The sequence below is a fragment of the Odontesthes bonariensis genome, chromosome 16, assembly GCF_027942865.1.
Source record: "Odontesthes bonariensis isolate fOdoBon6 chromosome 16, fOdoBon6.hap1, whole genome shotgun sequence".
Lineage (NCBI taxonomy): Eukaryota > Metazoa > Chordata > Actinopteri > Atheriniformes > Atherinopsidae > Odontesthes > Odontesthes bonariensis.
In genome coordinates this window covers 9,784,743-9,805,223 of record NC_134521.1, presented here as the reverse complement: position 1 = coordinate 9,805,223, position 20,481 = coordinate 9,784,743, and the positions used below count along the sequence as shown (strand labels likewise).

The following is a 20,481-nucleotide window of genomic DNA, read 5'->3' as shown; positions in this document are numbered from 1 at the left end:
TTCTGCAGCTAACCTCTTACATAACTATGACTATATAATTGTGCTTGTTCAAAACGTTTTATTACGCAACATTATTTTAGATATTGGTGTTCTCAGGGGAGAGAGCTGGAAGGGAAAATTAATCCTTATATTGTATAGAGTGTATAACCTCCTGCAAAGACACCAACCCGTTTTTCTCTCTTCCCTTCATGAGGGCATTGTGTGCTCATGATATGATAAAAACAACTTTAAGGAGGACAGTACGGAAGATGGAACGGTGTCAAGGTAGCCTTGGCTGTAGGTAGGGAGGGAAAGTAGATAAAAACACTCAACTATAATCTTTCAGTGGTCAGAGCAGCTCTGTATTTCGTACTGTGCTGTTCTCTCTTGCGAGACATTATCAGAGGCATCTTATCTCCTCAGTATATAACTGACTCCGTGCCTTACTAAAATTTCCACCACAGAGCGTACCTGTTTAAACTGGCAAGGCATTCTTGCCGGAGGACTGTGTGCGGTGGCGTGTATCTGCCTGCGCCCGATCACCTGATAAAGTGCTCTGTTTCCTAACTGTCCAACGGTGTCATTTCTTAATCTGTGTGGAGGAAAACATGTGTCTCATCTTTTTCACACAGCAGTGGTGGAAGAAGCACGCAGATAGTTTCCTTTATAATTGCTTTGACTTATAATGCAGAAATACAGATGTTTTCAGACGTTTACCAAAAGTGATTAAACTGATTATGCAGTATGTCTAGTTTAAAAACATTCTTTTAAAAACACTTTTTTTTTTTTTCCAAGTCTCGGTTGGGATTTTGGTGTGGCTCATGTCATCAGTTCCCACCACAGATTCTGGATAGGATTAAAGTCTGGACTCTGGCCTGCTCTGAAATGTTAATGTTGTTGTCGGAGGGTCTGATGCTTCCTGGTGGCTTGTTTTTCTGCAGGTTGATCTTTGATCACCAATTTGGTCCTGGTATGTCTGAGTCGTTTGGAAGCTCTGTGGTCTGATGAGATGAAAATGGACCTGTTCGGACTCTGGGATGTGGCTAGATTCAGAGAATATAAAGCCAGCAGAGCTCTTAGATCCAAGGACGCAGGTCAGCTGGTCCAGTCCAGAGTCCAGACTAAACATGGAGAAGCAGCATTTAGCTGTTATGCTGCAAACAAGTGGAACAAACTGCCAGTGGAGATTAAACTTTCACCAAATGTAGACATCTTTAAATCCAGGTTAAAAATATTTCTTTTCTCATGTGTCTATGCATGAAATCTGCACGATATCTTTGAACTTATCTGGACTGTTGCTTGTTTTTAAATTCATTTAAATTATTTTATTTGTATATTCTTTTATGTATTTTTAATGTTTCTTCCACTCCCTGCTGCAGTGCTTTTATTTTATGTGAAGCACTTTGAATTGTTTTGTACATGAAATGTGCTTTACAAATAAATTTGATTTGATTTGATATTGTTTGATAAAAGACAGGATTCCATTGCACATAGGTCAATAAAAGGTGATGGGAATTCAATTCTTTGGTCTTTTTTTCTATTCTATTCAGTCATACAACCATGAAAAAAGGTTTTTCAGTCATTTCAGATAAATTCAATGTGACGCTGTTCTAAAAAATAAATGAATTAACTGTGCAGCACCACTTGTCGGTGAAATAAAACAATTTTATGCCTCTCAAATTGTGTTTTTCAGAGATGCAACTAAAAACATGGGTAAGAACTGTGTGTCTTTGCAACAGGCCGCGAGCAACAAAGTGCAAAAATTGGTTCTCTGCCAAGTTTTTCTGTAACGTCTAGACAACACTGATTCATTGCTTGAATAAGGTTTTTTTTTGAATGCTTGAATGACTCACAAACAAACAAAATAAAATGAAAACACACGGTCTGGTGCGTCCACTCGACTGGCAGCGAGTGAAAAAGCAGCCAAAGTCCACAGAAAAGATGTGAAAGACCCCCAGAAAAAGCCTGGAGAACAATCGCTCAAGGCCATCTTAAAAGATGAAAACAACTGCTTCGTCTCAATATTTAAGAACCTAACACTCGTGTGATATTCTATTTATTCTGTATTCCTAGAAATAGCAATGCTCTTCTTGAAATCCCCATAACTGCCCACACTCCCCCTGCAGCGATCACAGCTGACTCAGCCTTTTTTCTACCTGTGAGCTGTTACTTGTTTTTACTTGCCCTCATAAGCAATGCAAGTTTGGTGTTACAGCCAAGCACCTAAAGCCCTCCTAAAAGTTCCCAGAGCAACATGTTTTTGTAATCGTTTGTTTTGGCTTTGAATTACTGATCGCATGTCTCTCCTCTCAATGTGCTCAGTGGATTTCTTACATCATCATTCAGGTGTGGAAGGAATAGTGTGAAAGGCACACTGGAAAAAATGCCCCTCCAAAAATAAGTAAGAAAAACAACAAATAAAAGACGTTTTTGCTTGAAACAAGCAAAAAAAATCAGCTAGTGGAACTAGTGAAAATCGTCAAGATTTCTTGAAATAAGATGTGATATTTAGGACTTTTGAGATAAAAGTGATCTTGAAATTAGCTTAAAAACCTCTTCAAATGTCAAAAAAAGCCTGCTTCAAATTAAATCCGACTCAAAACAATTTGTTTTCAAGACTTTTTCATTTAACAAGATATTCCAGATGTATTGTCTTCAAACAAGTTTGACTAGAAATGAGACAAATATACTTGGTAAGCCTTTGATTTTTTTCCAGTGCATTCAAAGGGGGCTTTGCTCCCAATTTAGAAAGCCATCTGTCCACCTGAATCCAGGATATGGAGAAACAGTCTGGTGAGCTGAAGTGGTCGTGTTGGCCACAGAGCAGCAGGCCTGAGTGAAAGTCATACTGAGTCTACTGAGCTAAGTCCCACTGCATGGTCTTCATCTGCAAAGACTTCATCCTGGACCTGTTTTCTGGTGCTTTTAATCATCTGAAGATGAAGTAAACACACTCCTCAGCTGCACTCTTCCAGTTTGCAGCACTGATCAACTACTGCTGTGACATTGTGGTCGATCAGCTACAGAAATAGCCAGTTATTGAGAGCAAAATGACAAAAACTGACGCAAAGGACACTGTAAGCTGCTGAAAAGTTGCTTTTTGAACTCATGTCGGTGAGTATAAAGTCAATTTGAGCCATTTGAAGAGAGTTTTTACAGAATTAAAGCAGGAAAAAAGCGGTTCACCTCAGCACACAATGAAGCATCATTAGGAACCCGATCTGCAAGTACATTTGTGTTGTCTCTGTGTTTTACTGTCACAACTGCTGACGGACAGATTTGATTCTGTGGTCTCTGCCACAGAAAGCACTGGAGGGCAGCCACTGCCTTGTTTATCACTTTGGGTTGGACTGAATTGTGCCCTGGCAAGGCCAAAGAGGCTGTGGAGCTGTACATGTGTTCGCCTGCAGCTTCACGTGTTTGAACCCAGCCCAGCTCCGTGGGTTTGTGAGGGCGGGGGGGAGGTTTACTCCCACTCTCTGCTGTATAAAAGGGCCATGGGGCAGAAGATCCGACAACAGGCATCCAGATCATCACCAACGCTCCCATCACCGACTCAGGCTGACTCAGCTCTTCTGTAGCTATGACTTCGCTGCTCACCCTGCTGGGAGCTGTGCTCTGCTCCCTGACAGTTTCCTCTGAAGTCCTACCTCAGGCAGACTTCAACCTGCAGCTGGTAAGAAACACGAGTGGGGGAAGTGTCACCTATCATTTTCTTTACCTCTCATGCCTGCTGTTATTTTATCTAGTTTCTTAGATCAGGTGCAGCTTGACCGTCTGGTTTAAGGAGGAGACATGAGATTATTTCAGTTGTCTGATGGTGTAAATGAGTGCATTTTGTCTTATGAGAACGTGCATAGAATTTTAAAAAAATGCATCTGGTATTGGTGTTTTTACCTCTTATAGTTCATCATGAGCCCTCAGATGTAAAATTCTAAACCTAAGACATTAGATGGTAAAAAGAAACACGTGAGAATACGTGTATTCCAGCAATAATCTGGCACGGAGAGAAGCTCCAATAGCTTTGTCTCAGTATTAATCATTCCCATTCATGGCCACACTGAAATAACCTTTTTCACAAAGAGTTCATTTAATATCCTTGGAAGTTCAATCATTGCAAACTACGGTCATTTCGTGTCATTTTAGAGCCGAATTACCATTGTAAAACAACATAATTATATCATCAAACAGCAAAATGAACGATATAACTGTATTAGTTAACAAACGATTAACTTTACTACAGCACTGAACTGATTTAGTGTTTGTGCCTCATTTCCGTTGTGTTTTCCCCGTTGTTTTCACCACAGATGGCAGGGAAGTGGTACCTGACTGGATTTGCCACTAATGCCGAGTGGTTCGTCCGCCGCAAAGGCTCCATGAAGACTGGCACCGGCATGTTCAAACCAACTGCAGATGGGGACCTGGACATGTCATACGCCAGTCTCAAGTGAGTGTGAGGACAGACAGGAAGACTGGATATTTAAAAAGACAAAAAAAAAATAGACACCACCCATGAAATGTCCATGTTTTTGTTTTTTTTCGTTTAGCTCGGATGGATCTTGCTGGAGAATGAACAATCTGGCCAAAAAGAGCGACATGCCAGGGAAGTTCACCTACACCAGTCAGCGTAAGTACACGCACACACATCGAACACGGCACACAAACGGACACAGACCCATCCATTTTGCTCTCCTCCCTTTGTCAGGTTGGGGGAACGTGAACGACATGCGTGTGATCGAGGTGAAGTACGACGAGTACGCCCTGATTTACACCGTCAAAACAAAGGGGCAGGAAGCCTCCGTCGTCACCAAACTATACGGTAAAGCCATCACGAGTTAAGAATTTACACCCACCCTGGAGCTGGGTGCAGCTGCTCACTGTGGTACGTTTATATGTGGCTTCACAGGACGTGCAGAGGACCTCGGTGCTGATGTGATGGAGAAGTTCAAGCAGGTGTCGTTGGATGCAGGGATCCTGCCTGAAAACATCGTTTTCCTCCCCAAGAATGGTAGTTTAATGTTTTAAGAGTTGACATAAGCCTCAGTTAATAGTGATAAAAAAGCACTAATGATCCGAGTTTGTCTTGCTTTCCTCAGACGAGTGCCCACCTGCTTAATTTTCTGTCCCATCAACACATCAGTGATGCAGGCAGAGAACAACCTCGCCACCTATCAAGGCCTCTGCCACCAACTGGGACATCCTCCAGCTCACTTCCCAGCCTGGTTTAAATAAACTCCTTTTTTGCTTTCATCTGCCCAAGAACCGTCTCTGCAGACCTGCCGGCAAATAAAAAATGACAAACATCTAAAATACTTTGCTTTATTATCATTTTTTAACAAATACGCTGACATACATCCATAACAACACAGTCCAGGATTTCCTTTTTATCAAGTGTTTACATCTACACGCTTTGTACAGATCTGTATACAAAACAATAATTTACGTCCCATAGAAGTCTAGTTACACTTAACTATACAACAAGTTGTAAATGAAATAAATATAAAAACAGAAATGATCACATGTCAAAAAAAAAAAAAAAAAAAAAAAAGGAGGAAATGAGAAGTAAAAAGCCTAAATACACGTACACCACCAGTTTTCTGAAGTTGCATCTAAAAAGATATACATTTTCCCTTTCTACTGGCAAAAGTACATCTGTGATGGTGACCACCAAGTTCAGTCCACGGTTTCACACCCGCAGCACCACACATATACTGTATGATTCCCATTTAAACCAAACATTTATATATCGGGACGCTGATGAGAACTGTTGTTTCAACCCAGCCTAATATTGGTAAACTGATGCCTGTGGTTCATGCTTCAGCCGGGAGTTACCAGGTATGGTTGAAAAGAGAAAAATTAATGGGATCTCACTCCCCAGTTGGCATTAATGGATTAAAAAAAAAAAAAAAAAACACAACAGTCATTCGGGCTTCGTCTCCACTGCTTTGGGTACTCGCTCCAAACAACTTGCATTTACTGACGTGTTTGTGAGTGCAGCACGATTCGTGCGCACGTGGGAGCTTTTATTCACTGCCGTTTTTCAGTGTATTCTGTTTAAATTCATTATCACAGACAAAAGAAGCTCAGAATGATTGCTTCTTTTTCTCTGCGCACACCCAGCCTTGTTTTTGTCAACACAACAAAACGCGTTATGTTGCGGGGTGACGGGGGTCGGAGCACCAGGAAGCAAAACAAAGGCGTTTTCTTTGTCCCTCTCACACTCTCTTTCTCTCCCTCACGCACGCACACACAATCAAACAATTTACAAGTGCTACTGGAAACAGGTTGCTAATACATACCTCTGCATTAAGTACATTTGGACAAACATTTTAAAAGTTACACTTCAGTTTTCAGACAAATAATCAGGACTATTGTGATTGAAAACTGATTGCTACCTGCAAAATCAAAAGTGTGTATCTACAAAAAGGGACACTTGCACAATCTGCCATGCACACTGTCACCAGCAAGGGACATGCAGTAAAGAGTGCAAGTCTATGAAGGGGGGGCTCGGTTGCTAACTCTGACAGAGCGTTAACTTTATGTACATGTGTTTACATTTGTGAACAAACATTAGGCTGAGGATCAAAAAAGAGCGAAAACAACAGAGTGGACTTAAGTGCAGCACACACACGCAGTTTCAGCCCGACCGGTGTTGCGCTGAGGGTGCAGTGATTAGGGTGTGATGGATGCTTCATTGTCCTTGATGTGGCACAGTATTCGACCCGACTGGAGTCCCTAGGCCTGCACCACGTCCTTGTGGTGGCGCATGATATGCTGGTTCTTCTCCGAGGGCCGTCGGAAGCCTTTTGAACAGATCTCGCAGCGGTGTGGATAGTCTTTCGTGTGAATGGAAATCACGTGTCTCTTGAAACCCGAAGCGTCCCCGGTGCTATAGTCGCAGTACTGGCACTGGTAAATTCTCCTCTCTTTCTGTCCTTTGTCGATAACTACAGTCACACTGCTGGCTAAGCTGGCTGCGCTGACTCGAGCGGGTGGGCCGGCAGCGCTCGACCCGCTCGGCGCGGACTTTTTGGCCGTCGCGACGGGAGTGTGTGTTTCTGTCCTTTTGGCCTCACTCTTTTCAGGTGAGGCCTGCTGCTCTTTCGTGTGGACAGACAAGATGTGGCGACTGAGAACAAAGGGGTCTGCAATTTTGAAGTTGCAGTGCCGGCACTGGTGGAGTTTCTTGGTACGGTGGGATACCGAGTGCTTCTTCAGTTCAGACGGCCGGTGAAAGCCTTTCCCACACACGGCACATTTGTGTGGGTAGTCCTTGGTATGAACAGATATGATATGGCGTTTCAGGTCACTGGAGTTGGAACTTTTGTGATCACAGTGGGCACAATGGTGGGTCTTATTCTCCTCGTGAGTTAGTCCGTGCTGGATTAACTCCTCCTCCTCGGCAAAGGTCTGGAAACAGCGCTCACATTTGTACGGCATCTCCTTGCTATGCTTCGTCTTGATGTGCGTTTTCAGATTAGAGGAATCGGCAGACTTGTAGTCGCAGTACGGGCAGGAATAAGGCTTCTCGCCAGTGTGCGTGCGCATGTGTTTCTTCAACTCCGAAGGATGTCGAAAACCCTTCCCACACTCCACACAAATGTGGGGGAAACTTTTGCTGTGAACGGCCAACAAGTGTCGATTGAGCAGGCCTTGCTCGGCAGTTTCATAGTCACAGAACTTGCATTTGTGCATTTTCGTGGGCGTAGGAGGCGGCTGGCTTTTGGGCTCCCGGTGGTGGTGCTGCAGTCTGTGGGAGAACAGCGCCCCCTGCTGGTGGAACTCTTTGCCGCACATTTCACACTCGAAGGGGGCTTTGCTGCTCAGAGCGTGGACCTCCATGTGGTTGTGGAGGCTGGCTTTCTTGTTGGTGGTGAAGTCACAGTCTGTGCATTGATACTTTTTCCTGGTCAGAACGTCCTGGTGATGATTCTTTGTGTGTCGTTTCAGGAAACCTCGCGACTTGAACTTTTTGCCACAAAGCATACAGGGGTAAACCGTCAGCGGCTGACCATATGGACCGATGATGATGGCTGCAGAGAAGCAGGGCGAGAAGGAGAAGAAAATGAGCACATGACATCTCTAACATCTCAGGTTAACATCTTCTGAAATAACAGTTTACCTAAAAGGGTATAAAGTAAATTACATTGAATTTATAAGCGTACAGATTAATACCATCTCAAATCGGTAAATACAATCATAAAACACAATTACAAGCACGTTTACTGAGAGTACAGTAGCACAGGACTGTGAAATATGGAGCTCCACAATCATGGAAGCAGAGCAAATGTCTTTTACTACACAACGAGCCCCACAGCTGACAAAAAAAACACCATCTCTGAGGTACAAGACCATCGCTATTGAAGAGACCTGCTTCCCGATTGGTCAGAACAACCGCACTGATGCGCTTCCTTATGATGACGACAGCTGATTGCTAACTTTCATCTAGGTGATTGGGGTTCAAATCCTGACCCCAACGCACGACAGGTAATACCTCCAGCAGGGTCCTTAAGGAAGAAGAGCCCTTTACGCTGCCTGCCTACCTGGGATATGAGTGTAAGTCGCTTTGATAAAAGCTTCAGCCAAATCCATAAACATAAACAAATTATGAAGCCTAAAAAGACTAAAGCTTCTACTTATAATGTGATGCTAGATTGCACATTATTGCTAACAGGGTGGTCCACAGATCCTGGACTAAAACAATGCAAACCCAGCAAAATAACAGCATCAAGCTCAGCATCTGTGGTGCATTATATTCAGAGTCATATAGACATTTATACTAAGTGGTTACCGCTTAAAACAAAAGATGTCAGTTCATGTGAAAAGCTAAGTGCAGTGAGCGATAGAGTCCAGTCAAAACAGGCGTTAGGTTGGCACATTACGCAGCTGAATGTGCAATAATCCAACAGAATTATGCCTGAATCAGAACCAGGAGAGCTGCGACTGGATGTGACACACACGGCTCATCGATAAAGTTTCATCTCATTCGTGTTGCTCTTGCCTGTCTGTACTTGTCGAGGCTCCGATCGTCTCCTGCTCTTGTTGCGCTGTCTGTTGATTTCGTCGACCCCATCCGACTCGTCGATGTGCAGCAGCGCGCTGGCCGCGCCGTTCCGGTTCTCGCAGCTCTCGCTGTCTTCTGCACCTGCGTGGGAACAGAAGCACGCGTTCAGCACGAAAACACACACGACCAGCAGGTGTACAGCTCAAACCAAGACACTGAGACGTGGCTGAGGCACAGGCTTCCTGTGTTGTTTTATGAGCGATTTAATAGACAAGGGTGCTGACCATAAGCAGCTGCCCAGGCCACAGGCATGAAGTCCTTGCTTAGAGACACGCTGTCATACGAGCGGTCGTGAGTTACTGGCTCTTCGCCTCCTACCACCACCTCCATATAAACCTCATCAGTCACCTTGGACCCACCTGTAGATGAGCCCAACATGTACAAATCCAAAAACTAATCATCAGTTTCATGACAGCTGTCCCCGCTCTTTGGAGGCCAAAGACTCACCGTGGTTTCCCTGATTGCGGTGAGAATCCCCAACAGACTTGTAAACCATCTTCTCTCGGAGCGTCTGCCCTGAAGACTCCGTCAGCACCATGCTCTCCGTGTCTCCGTCACTGATGTCAACAGATTCTCCTGAAGAGACAAAATGGAGACCAAACACCTTCAACTCTCTTCCCTGCAGGGTTTGAAAGGTTCAACTCAATGAGGTCCATGGAGGTAAATAACTGCCTCTCACCCATGTCATCCTCTCCAGAGTCAGCCTTGATGATGTACACTTTTATCACCTCCTGACCATCTTCATCCTTTTCCACTTCCTGGTCCTCCACAGCTCCTTCGACGGTGACCTCCGTTCCATCCTCAGACACCATTTTACCGGCTTCGTCCACTAACGAGGGACGCACAGAACATTTGATCAAAGACGGCGTAAATTCTGTCACGCAATAAAACGCCTCAGTTGGTTCTCCTTTTTATTCCCCAGAAGCTTTTCTTAACGTTAAAATTTCAGCCCGTTAATTCCTAACACAGGTTAGATCTTTATATAGTCCATCTTCCTTTTTTTTCTTTTCTTCAAACTTTCTTTTTCTAGCTTCAGTGACCAAAAACAACCTGTAAGCGCCCAAATGTGCACCCATCTGCACAACCGCTTGATTCAGAAAAGCAATGTCCAACTTTGTGTCTCTAAGACGGAGATGCTGCACTTGCTTGTACTAAATAAGTAATGTTTGCAACGGACGACTGCAGCCCAGCAGACGTACTGTGTCAGTGTCTGGAGGAAGTAAACACCTGGATGAGAGAGAATTTTCTACAATTAAATGAAGACAAAACTGAGATCATTCTGTTTGGTAGCAAAGAGAAGAGGGTCAGCGTTGGGAAATATGTTGAGACTCGGGACCTTACAATCACTGACCAAGTTGGTAACCTCGGAGTGTTGATAGACTCAGATCTGACTTTCAGCAGCCACATCAAAGCTGTCACCAAGGCAGCTTTTTACCACCTCAGAAACATCAACAGAATTAAAGGTTTCCTCTCCCAGAAAGACCAGGAGAAACTCATCCATGCATTCATCTCCAGCAGACTCCATCACTGTAATGCTCTTTTAACTGGACTTCCCAAAAAGAGCATTAAACATCTGCAGCTCATCCAGAACGCTGCTGCTGGAGTTTTAACCCGGACTAAGAGATCTGAACACATCACACCAGTTTTAAAATCTTTACTCTGGCTTCCAGTCAGTCACAGAATAGATTTTAAAAGCCTGCTGATGGTTTACAATCTGTGATCTGTTCAGAGAATATAAACTCCAGGTTAAAAACATTTCTTTTCTCATGTGTCTATGCATGAAATCTGCACGATTTTTTTAAATTCATCTAGACTGTTGCTTGTTTATAAATTCATTGATATTATTTTATTTGTTTCTCTTTATATTCTTTTATGTATTTTTAATGCTTCTTCCACTCCCTGCTGCAATGCTTTTATTTTATGTGAAGCACTTTGAATTGTTTTGTACATGAAATGTGCTATACAAATAAATTTGATTTGATTTTGATTTGATTTTTAGAACTCAACAGCAGCCTCTTTTTGTGTGAAACAGCTTAAAAGTGTGCAGCAGCACAGAAGCACCTGCAGCAGCCTAAGGATGGAACCTGGACAGAAGTGGAACCTCTCACTGAAAAAGTTTTAACCAACAGATTTCAGTTGTCCAAGATGCTGACTAATCAGGGCAGATGGCGACGCGCTCTTCGGTGTTGTGCCCGAACATATGATGAAAAATGTTCATTTTGAAGACTAGGTGCAGTTCTTTTTCTCAGAGCTTTATTGTGCTGGTGCGATGCCAGATCTGTCCCTGCTGGTTCTCGGTGTTTGGCGTTTTCATTTAGCGCAGGTTTTAGGTGTTTCCCTGCTTCAACCTGATTCAGATCAATGCATCATTAGCAGGCTTGAGAACATTTATATATTTTTCAGGTTAGTTTCTGTAAGAAAACCATCAAGAGCCAAAGGTTTATCCCCCCCCCTCTCCCAATGTTTTATATTTTATAGAGTTTCTTTGTGGGGGATTTAACTTCAGAACCACTAATATAAACTTCACTTTTATCCACATTTAATGCATAAAGTGCCTCATCTGGATCAAATCCAAGATAAATAATCTGAAAGCCATTCAGAGGAAGTAAGTACTGAAACACAAGAAGAGTAATTTATAAAGAAATCAATCAAATCTTGAAAGATTCTGAATTGATTCACAAGGAAGCTTAAAAGAAGCCCCCAGGCAGTCTACAGCATGAACAAGATGGCACTCAGATATTCCCGTGCTGAAAAACCAGCTGCGGAAGAATAAAAAAAAAAAAAACGTGTTTTTGGGTGTAGTCGCTGCCAACCAGAGGACGTCAACAGCAAGTGGTGTCAACAATTCATCCAACTCAGAAAGAGCGAAGCAAACTACAAACTCCATCCATACTTTTCCTGCCAGTGATGCACATCTGGCTGGAGCCTTAAGGCTCTAGCATGGTTGCTGCGTCCGCTCGCGCGAGCGGTGTTGATGACGTCACGAGTTCGTGCCCGCCATAGGACCCTATATAGTGGCGCAAGTCGTTGCGCGCCAGTAGTTGCAATTTTCTCCGTCACAGAGGTGGCGCTGCTACGTGAAGGTTACCTCTACACTCCAACCACGAAAGTGGAGAAGAAAACAATGCTGCTGTCAAGAGCAAGAATACTGTAATTAATGATACTGCTGCAGTTTTCGGATCATTTTAATTTTTTAATTCAGTTAAAAGAGGTGAAGGTTTGAAGCCCCCGGCATCAACAGAGTCTCTGCCCTCTTCTTTGCCTTCACATATCTGTCCCGTAGCTTCTTCCACACATTCTTACAGAACTCTCCCTCTTTCCCCAAAGTTCTGCCCATCTCTGTGCACCAGTTTTGGGAGTTTACGTGCTCCCTGTGCTGTTTCACTGCAGTTTCGTACAGCTGCCTGTACAAACGCACCTCCTCACTGAGCCTGCTCTCACATCGGTCCATCTGGTTCGTTGTGGTCGGCGCCGCCAAGTTACAAAAATCGACTGGTGCACGACAACGCGCTGCGCCGTCTTTTCAAGGGAAGCGCCAGGCCTGAAACGTCATTTTGACGTCACGGTCCACCACCGCCGTGACAGACGCGGCAACCATGCTACCGTCTTTAGAAGTAGGGCTGTCACATGACATTTATCTTGTAGCTATATGGACCACGATGCCCTCTACAACAGACTGAGACCTCAGTCAAAGACATTTTAAAAAGGCTAACATGTAACGCACGCCATAATGTGGCCATAACAGGACGTGATCCAGAGGATGCTGACATCTGGATTACAGCATTCAGTGCTGCGAAACAGGTTGGAAATGTATCCTTCCAGTTAACTGGCCTCATGTATTCTATTCATTTCATCCATTAAAAAATATTGGAAGTTAAATATCTATCAAACCATCTGGTTTAACCACATCTCGCCTCAACTATGCACCAACTTTGCACAGCGGTAAACTTACAGGATATCATCAGATAATCTCCACAGCCATCTTGGTCGTCATCTTGCTGCTCTGAGTCCATCCCATCTTCCGTGATGTCTCCCATGGCAACACCTTCCTCCTCGCCTTCCAGAGCCATCACGCAGGTTTCTACAGCAACATCTTCGTCTTCGTCGCAGTGCACATATTCAGAAACCACATCTTCAACAGCGTCCTGGATGACCAGCTCGTCTGGGGCGAACCTGTGGACTGCCATGCTTTCGCCCTCTCCTTCCGACACCAACACGGTCTCTTGAAGCTCCACGACAAACTCCTGCCCGCCGGCACCACCGTCATCTGGAAGAAGTAGGATCACGAGTCAACCAGGTAATTCTCACGAGCAATGATGTTTATAATATAAAATTAACTTTGCAACTGTGGAATCAAGTTGTCACAGAGCATAATCCTGCTTATTTAGCAAAACCTTTCACATATAATTATACTTTGTGTAATAAGAAAACCAATCATTATAAGCATGGCTTATTACCCGATCCGTGTAGTATTATTTTGGGCTCTTCAGAATGTATTGCAAGCCTGGTGACATCCTCATCCATTGTCCTTGCACTGCATTTGTTACTGGAGAGCTGAAACCAAATCATAAAGAGCTTAGAGCAAAGACGATGGAAGACAAGAATAATGCATGTCCCTAAATAACTGATTAGTAATAATCCATCATGTTGTTATACCCCAAATGTGCCCCTCACTACATCCTCATAAAGCTGGATTTACAATTGACGCGTCGCTCACGGCGCAGCCGACCCGTGACGTCAAAATGATCGTCAGGCCTGGCGCTCGCCTTGAAAAGACGGCGCAGCGCCGAGAACGACAAACCGGATGGACTGATGTGAGACCAGGCTCAGTCAGGAGGTGCGTTTGTACAGGCACCTGTCCGAAACTGCTTTGAGAAAAAAAAAAACATAATTTTTTTCTTTAAGACTAATTATGAGCTTAATAACCACAGAAGTGCTTTATTGGTAGTCGCAGTGACAGACCTTTCTAATTCATGTCAGACTAATTTTGTGGCTGTATTAGAAAACAACCAATGTACCATAATCCATGTGTCACTAATGATCATCTTCACACGGACTGCACAGGCTGTGCATCCATCTCTAGCAGATAAAACAGGAGTTTTCAGTCCTCCGCAGCAATCCTGATGCCATGTTTGAGCTGATGTGTGTATTTTGTTCCTTTCCAACTCTGCAGGGTGCTTGCTCTGACCTAATAGAGCCGATTGCTTTTTTACGTTTCTTTCTTTTTTTAGCTGTTTTTGTTCTGCTCATAACAAGAAGTGAAATTTCTAAATAAAACCGATTTCCTTTTTCCTTCATCTTAACTGAGAAGTGTCTCAGTTTCGTGTTTGGGAAACCTTTGCTTCTCCTGTAGCTTTGTTTCACTGTCACGCCTCTTATTGTACAAATTAGGGGAGCGTCTGCGTCCCTAAATAAAAGGGGAGTAAAAATCAAGTTTTACAATGAGAGACATTTATAAAACAGGACGAATCATTGATACAGCTTTTTTAAATCTGGCTAAAATAATGTGTGCGCACATATAGTAAAAGTCATGAATCTAGTTTTATGCATCTGACCCTTGGTTGTAGTTGCTGTAGACCACTGAGCAAGCAACTCTGAAACTATCACAGCTTTAAATGTCAAGAATTAACTTGTGGGCAATTTGGAGAGCAACACAGCGAGAGATACGTTTAAGATTCGTTTTAAGGAGCGATGCCCATATTCAACAAAAGCTCATTATTTAAGAAATAATCATGTGACGAGTGCCACATTACCACAGAATTTTATGTCACCGCAAAGCAATGAATGAGTAACTTTATTGCTCGTTGTACATAACAGGACAACGTTGGTTAGAACTGTTACTGACTGAGAAGATGCTGACGTCTGCATCAGTTTGCAACAATTATGCTTCTCCAGGCTCTTTGGGCCGGCTCAGTGGTTAGAGTGGGTGGTCCAACAATCAGAAGGTTGGGGGTTTGATTCCCACTCTCGCCACTCAGAAAAAGATTGAAACCGACAGCTGAGGTGTCACGGCTGAGGTGGCCTTGAGCAAGGCACTGTACCGGCGCTGTGAATGGCTGGCCACCACATCTATGAGTCAGTCAGTGGGGTCACATGGCACTGATATATCAGATAATTGGCTAAATTACAATAAGAATGAGTTGAGCAAGGGTAGTTATCCTTGGATATATGGCGGTGAATGAATCGAATCAAACTCAGGCATTGGAGAAAGATGGAGAACGAAGAGCAAGATTAAGCTACGTCGCTCTACATTTGGTCTGTGATGAGCTGCTTGTTGCACAAACGTGATGCACAACGGAGCATTCTCCATCGCGTTGTTTGCTTCTTTCTGACAGTGGCGACAACAGTAACATCGTCTCTTCCGACTTCCGGTTCACTGCCCCGGGAAAAAATCTCGAGCATGCGCAGAACACAAAGTCTAATTCACCACGTGCTTCACCGTCTGCAAAAAGGTTTAGAGTGACTTTCAACCGAGTTATCTCGGGGTCTTAATCCAATCCGACCCAATTTCTTGTCAGAATAAGGTGTCTACAAGAAGACTACTCAGTCTTATTGTAATTTAGCAAATAATCCGATCCTTTCAGTACCACCGAGTGTGTGACCCTGTGCATGTCAACAGGTGCCAACCTGGATGGGTTAAAAGCGGAGGACAATGACCAATAAATCTTTTTCTGCAGGTTATTTTTCAATATGTTCGCAAATGTAACCTTAAAGTGAACCTGCCACATCTCTATAATCTGTATTATTAACAAAAATAACAGAAGAAAATGAATTATGAACTGTAACAAATACTTTCATAGAAACAAGTAGAAACTAGAGGTGCACCGAAATGAAAATTTGTGGCCGAAACCGAATAATAATTAATCACTTGGCCGAATACCGAAACCGAAACCGAATATTACAGTTCAGTTAAGTTATCAAAAGTTAGATTTTTCACCATTTTTAAATATTGCTTAAATCTACGCCTTACAATAAATGTTTAGACATGTTTTTCAAAGAAAATAAATGTTTATTTGAAATCTTCAAAAGTTATTACAAATAACTATAACTAATAACTAGAGATAAGTTTCATTAATTCCCATTTTCAATTCATTCTGGGTTTTTTTTCATTCATTTCATACAACAAAAAATACAACATATTATAAAAGCGTTCCAACACAAAAATGTAAAAACATGCAATATAACAAATTATCTGAGTGTCCTTTTTGGCATAGAGTCTAGGTAGCCTGCTCCTTCAGGAACAGTGGCAGCATTTTTTGTAGTTTGTGTGTTTTGCCTTTAAGTGATATTTTAGACTGAAACTACTACGCTGAGAAGACAATTCAACTTGGCTGTAAATGCAGGAGTTTTAATTTATTTTGAAATACATGCTTTTACGTGGAAACAAGTAAAACAGGAAGTAGCGTCGGTTAGCTCCGTTAGCTTCACACAGAGACCGAGGAGCACCTGTAGCGTGATGTTACCTGCTAGTTTATTTTTATTTTATTCCTCCATGCTTCGTGGTGTTTGCTGTAACTGTGTGAATGTGATGCATAGGAGAAGTGAAAGTTAAAGAATCCTAGTTCTGACCGTGAAGATTGCCCCTGGGGAATGACTCTGCCGTTGGTTGAGAAGCAGCTAAAGTGGCCAGTATTACTTTGATTATTTATTGGTACCAGCGACAATGCTAAGAATGCTATTTCTTTAATGATTACAACAACTAATGTTGTATTTTATTTTGTTTACTTGAACATTTAGTTATACGGTGTTGATGTGGCGTTAATAAACATCTGTGAAAAGAACCGGAGTCTCGCATTGAATCAATGGGCGGCATATTGGCAGAGTTTACAGATGACTTTGGTTCTGTCGACTCCGCCGTCTGGAAGTGGATAATTTTGCGTCACCACTATTCGGCCTCCGATTCGGCCACTCATTTGGCTTTCGGCCGAAAGCCGAATGTGTTTTTTTTGCGTTTTCGGCCGAATATTTTCGGTTGCCGAATATTCGGTGCACCTCTAGTAGAAACACACTGAGAAAAAAACAAAAAAAGTCCTTTATAGCAGGGGTCTTCAACATTTTTCAGGCCAGGGACCCCAAACTGATGGAGAGTGGAGCAGGGACCTACTATTTATATGGCATACAATTGTGTTTTATATTTAACGGGGCCTAGTGCCGTGTATAAACATAGCTACTCTGTTATTGTACATTCAATACTAAGCTATTCAAATACTACACAGGTTAATATATTCATGTTTTTATTTTAAACATGTGCAAGGTACAGGGTGGTCGTATCACTGCCATTTATAAACAAACATCTTGCATACAACACTGAGCTATTCAAATAATCCACAGATTTTAACTTTAAACATGCATGTAGATGGGACAATGAATCCTCAAACCATCTGTGGATGGCACACGTTTGCACACAATTTGTGAGAAAAAACTGCTCGAAAAAAAAAAAAAAGTTAAAAATCGTCTAATCAACCAGAGATTTCGCGACCCCCCTGCAGTAGCTCCGCGGACCCCCTGTTGAAGACCTCTGCTTTATAGAATTAAAGATAGAAGAAGATACATAATACACAATAACGACAAGTGTAATAGTTGGCAACTCTCCTTAGTTAAATTACTCCACATATTTTTTTTTCTATCTGTTTGAGAAGCAGAAATTCTCATAAACGCTGAAACAATCATACAAGGACAGTAGAGGCCAATTTTAAATGGGTCCACGTTAAAATACAAGAGAAGAACACTGAGCGTTGCTAGTGATTCATTCTTGCAATGGTAAGACCAAAAGACAAATGAGTGTGTGTGGACAGAGAAAGAAGAGTTGTTGTTCGACATGATGTTGCAGTAAAAGACTATGAAAACCCAGGAAATAATCGGCTACACCGATATATAGGTGCCATTTTTGTTATGGCTTCCAGTATATGCGTATGTGGGGAGAAGGCTGAGATGCCCAAAAAAACTCACGTACACACAGATACACTGAAAACTAAGTTTTAAAGAAATATTCGTTATGGAAAGTGTTATTAAGACGTGCAAAAAGGAAAAGGTTTGTTTGCTGTGAGAGTGGACAAGAGCAAAAGCAACTCAACATGCATTCAAGCTAAAATCAAACACGTAAACAGCTGTGATGCCACATAATACAGATGTGATCAGGACGGTTGAAGCATTTTTCTTTCATAATGTAGGCTAACGTGGGAATGAGTTTATCAGAAACTTGTGCGAGATGTCAATCTAACAGCATCATGTTAGACCCCAGGTAAGGCATTTCACAACTACATATCAGCCTGTATTAACCCTGTAGGGATAAATGTTGCAGTTCAAACTACAAGTACAAGCAGGCCTTTCATAATTCAGGATGGCCACCTGATCACAGATGCTTTAACAAAACTAAATTAATCCTCTCTAAAAATATGGTATCATTTAAAGTGAATTCCACAACAGTTTAAACTCCTTTAAGGACTGGGGGGAAAAAATGCAATCACTATAATTGCATATATTGCATTTTAACAATCAATCACAATTCAAAATATGTGATCTCCTTATTGTAAATTACTGTTTATTTACACACTCAATAAAGTGTCATCTTCATCTCAAGTTCAGTGGAAATTGTAAAACACAAGTCCAATGCAAAATGGAAAGTAGTCACATCACAATAGAGAACTAGTTTTTTTTATGATTGACAGCTTCTGTGTGCTGCAAAGGACAGCTTGGGAAGTGACCAGTGGTTTCACAGCCATGTCTGCATACTAAAATTAAACCCATATTAACTCAATATATTCCCTCATAGCCCAACTAGTAATGCTTTCACCATGGGGATAAAGTGGGGAGTGAGATCATGTGCGCCAAAAATAAATGAATGAAAACCTCCCTGTCACAAAAGCAGGGAGTGCAGAGATGTAAACACAAAACGATGCAGCCGAGGTGCCATTTACTAGATGTACCATCCCCCACCTCCAGGTGAAAAAAAAGAGAGATAACGGTGTGTGGAGAAGTGGTGAACAACAGTGTACCTGTGTGTTCAAAGACGACAACTATTCGATAAAACATATTCGACTGATTTAACGAGGTTTGCTAGTTCTACGTTCGCGTCTACATAACACAAACCCGATTAGATGATTAACGGTAATGTCTCCGCCTGACCACTGGAGTAACGTTGGTACTGATTTAACATGCAAAGTCAAAACTGTCACAGAAAGAAAAAAAAAATCTTATTTAGGAAAAGCTGGTTATACTGATAGATGAGCAATATGACAAAACAGCAAAGAAAAAGCGAGGTTATATCTGGTGTGTACAGATGTAGCTATGTTGTGGAAGCTAGCAGGAGGAGGGCTAAACACACACCTTTTATACGGACCAATTTTCATCACACCAGCGTCCGCCATTTTGTTAGCTTCGTGCCTAGAAGAATGCTAATTTTAGCGTTAATTAAAAACGCTCTTTGGCGATGTGGGAATATTGATTATGATTCAATTCAAGTCTATACTGCACATTAGCAGTTGTAATCTATAAAAAACAATGATAACTGACTAGAAATTGCGATTACACACACGCGTTACTCTCGGCAGGCTGGCTAGCTAGCCATACAGGCCTAACGTACCGATCACGGCCTCATAGAGGCCGGGGCCTGAGAAGAAAAGGCCCAACCCTATGCGGCCTTTCTTTGACAATAAAGAATTAAATTAAAATACCATATGCATGCACAATAAAACAGCCACGGGCACAAACACATGCAAACACAGTTGTAACAACGAGTGCTCCAAGAGCGCAGATAACCCGCGTACCAGATTTAGGCTGCAGGGATGGCCTCTGTCCGCTCCACGGCTTCCCAGGCCGCCTGGTTCCCCCAGACTCGGGCAGGATTCAGTCGGGAATTTTGTGTTATTTGGGCGGGCCGGAGAGGAGTAGAGAAGGAGGGGTTAGGGGGTTGTTTTTGGAGCACCGCTGTAAACGAAGCAGGACGTCTGGAGCCAGATCTTGTCATGCTACAGCCCCCTGCTTCTCCAGCTCCGAGGCCGCCGTCAGCACGACACGTCACAGCCCTAGAGCGGCAGGAAAATGCGGAAGAGTTGCGGTGGAAATCACCCGAAAGGCACCAAACAGGCCATAATCTGAAGACTCCTGCTCAATCGGGTTATGTCGAAACGTGTATTGTAGAATTGATTTTTAATACGCTCGAACTCAGAAAGCATGTGTAACTAGTTGATAGCTACCCCAGTTCCTCAAAAACAGCCGACTGGCGAACAAAGGCACGAGTTCCAAAGAGAAAACATTCATTTTAACAAAGAGTGACAGCTTTTAATCGTAGTGCACCCCCCGCACTGTAGCAGGTTCATTCTACGGGTATGCAGCTATGTCCCCACAAGTCTGTAGTTTAGGTTCTCTTCATGCCTTCTTGTAAAAAAAATAAAACACCTAACTAAACATGAGGTGGAGATAAAGGCAGTGAGGTAGTA

At 42.7% G+C, this 20,481-nt stretch overlaps 2 protein-coding genes across 3 annotated transcripts; one reads left to right on the top strand and one right to left on the bottom strand.

The window, feature by feature from the left end:
• The first annotated feature begins 3,485 nt into the window (after nucleotides 1-3,485).
• LOC142402191 (lipocalin) lies at nucleotides 3,486-5,289 on the top strand. The gene is made up of 6 exons (XM_075487742.1): nucleotides 3,486-3,655; nucleotides 4,287-4,426; nucleotides 4,527-4,606; nucleotides 4,685-4,798; nucleotides 4,886-4,987; nucleotides 5,076-5,289. The coding sequence occupies exons 1-6, from the start codon at nucleotides 3,563-3,565 to the stop codon at nucleotides 5,093-5,095; spliced, it is 549 nt and encodes a 182-aa protein (XP_075343857.1). The 5' UTR covers nucleotides 3,486-3,562; the 3' UTR covers nucleotides 5,096-5,289.
• LOC142402190 (zinc finger Y-chromosomal protein 1) lies at nucleotides 5,269-20,288 on the bottom strand. 2 transcript variants are annotated; one of them, XM_075487740.1, is made up of 8 exons: nucleotides 19,810-20,288; nucleotides 13,501-13,597; nucleotides 12,996-13,310; nucleotides 9,723-9,872; nucleotides 9,491-9,619; nucleotides 9,268-9,402; nucleotides 8,981-9,124; nucleotides 5,269-8,012 (listed from the first exon to the last, which is right to left on the bottom strand). In XM_075487740.1, the coding sequence occupies exons 2-8, from the start codon at nucleotides 13,565-13,567 to the stop codon at nucleotides 6,715-6,717; spliced, it is 2,238 nt and encodes a 745-aa protein (XP_075343855.1). In that variant the 5' UTR covers nucleotides 13,568-13,597; nucleotides 19,810-20,288; the 3' UTR covers nucleotides 5,269-6,714. The 2 variants fall into 2 exon arrangements, with proteins under 2 accessions (XP_075343855.1, XP_075343856.1); XM_075487741.1 differs by lacking the exon at nucleotides 9,268-9,402 and having other exon boundaries at nucleotides 19,810-20,285.
• Nucleotides 20,289-20,481: the final 193 nt, after the last annotated feature.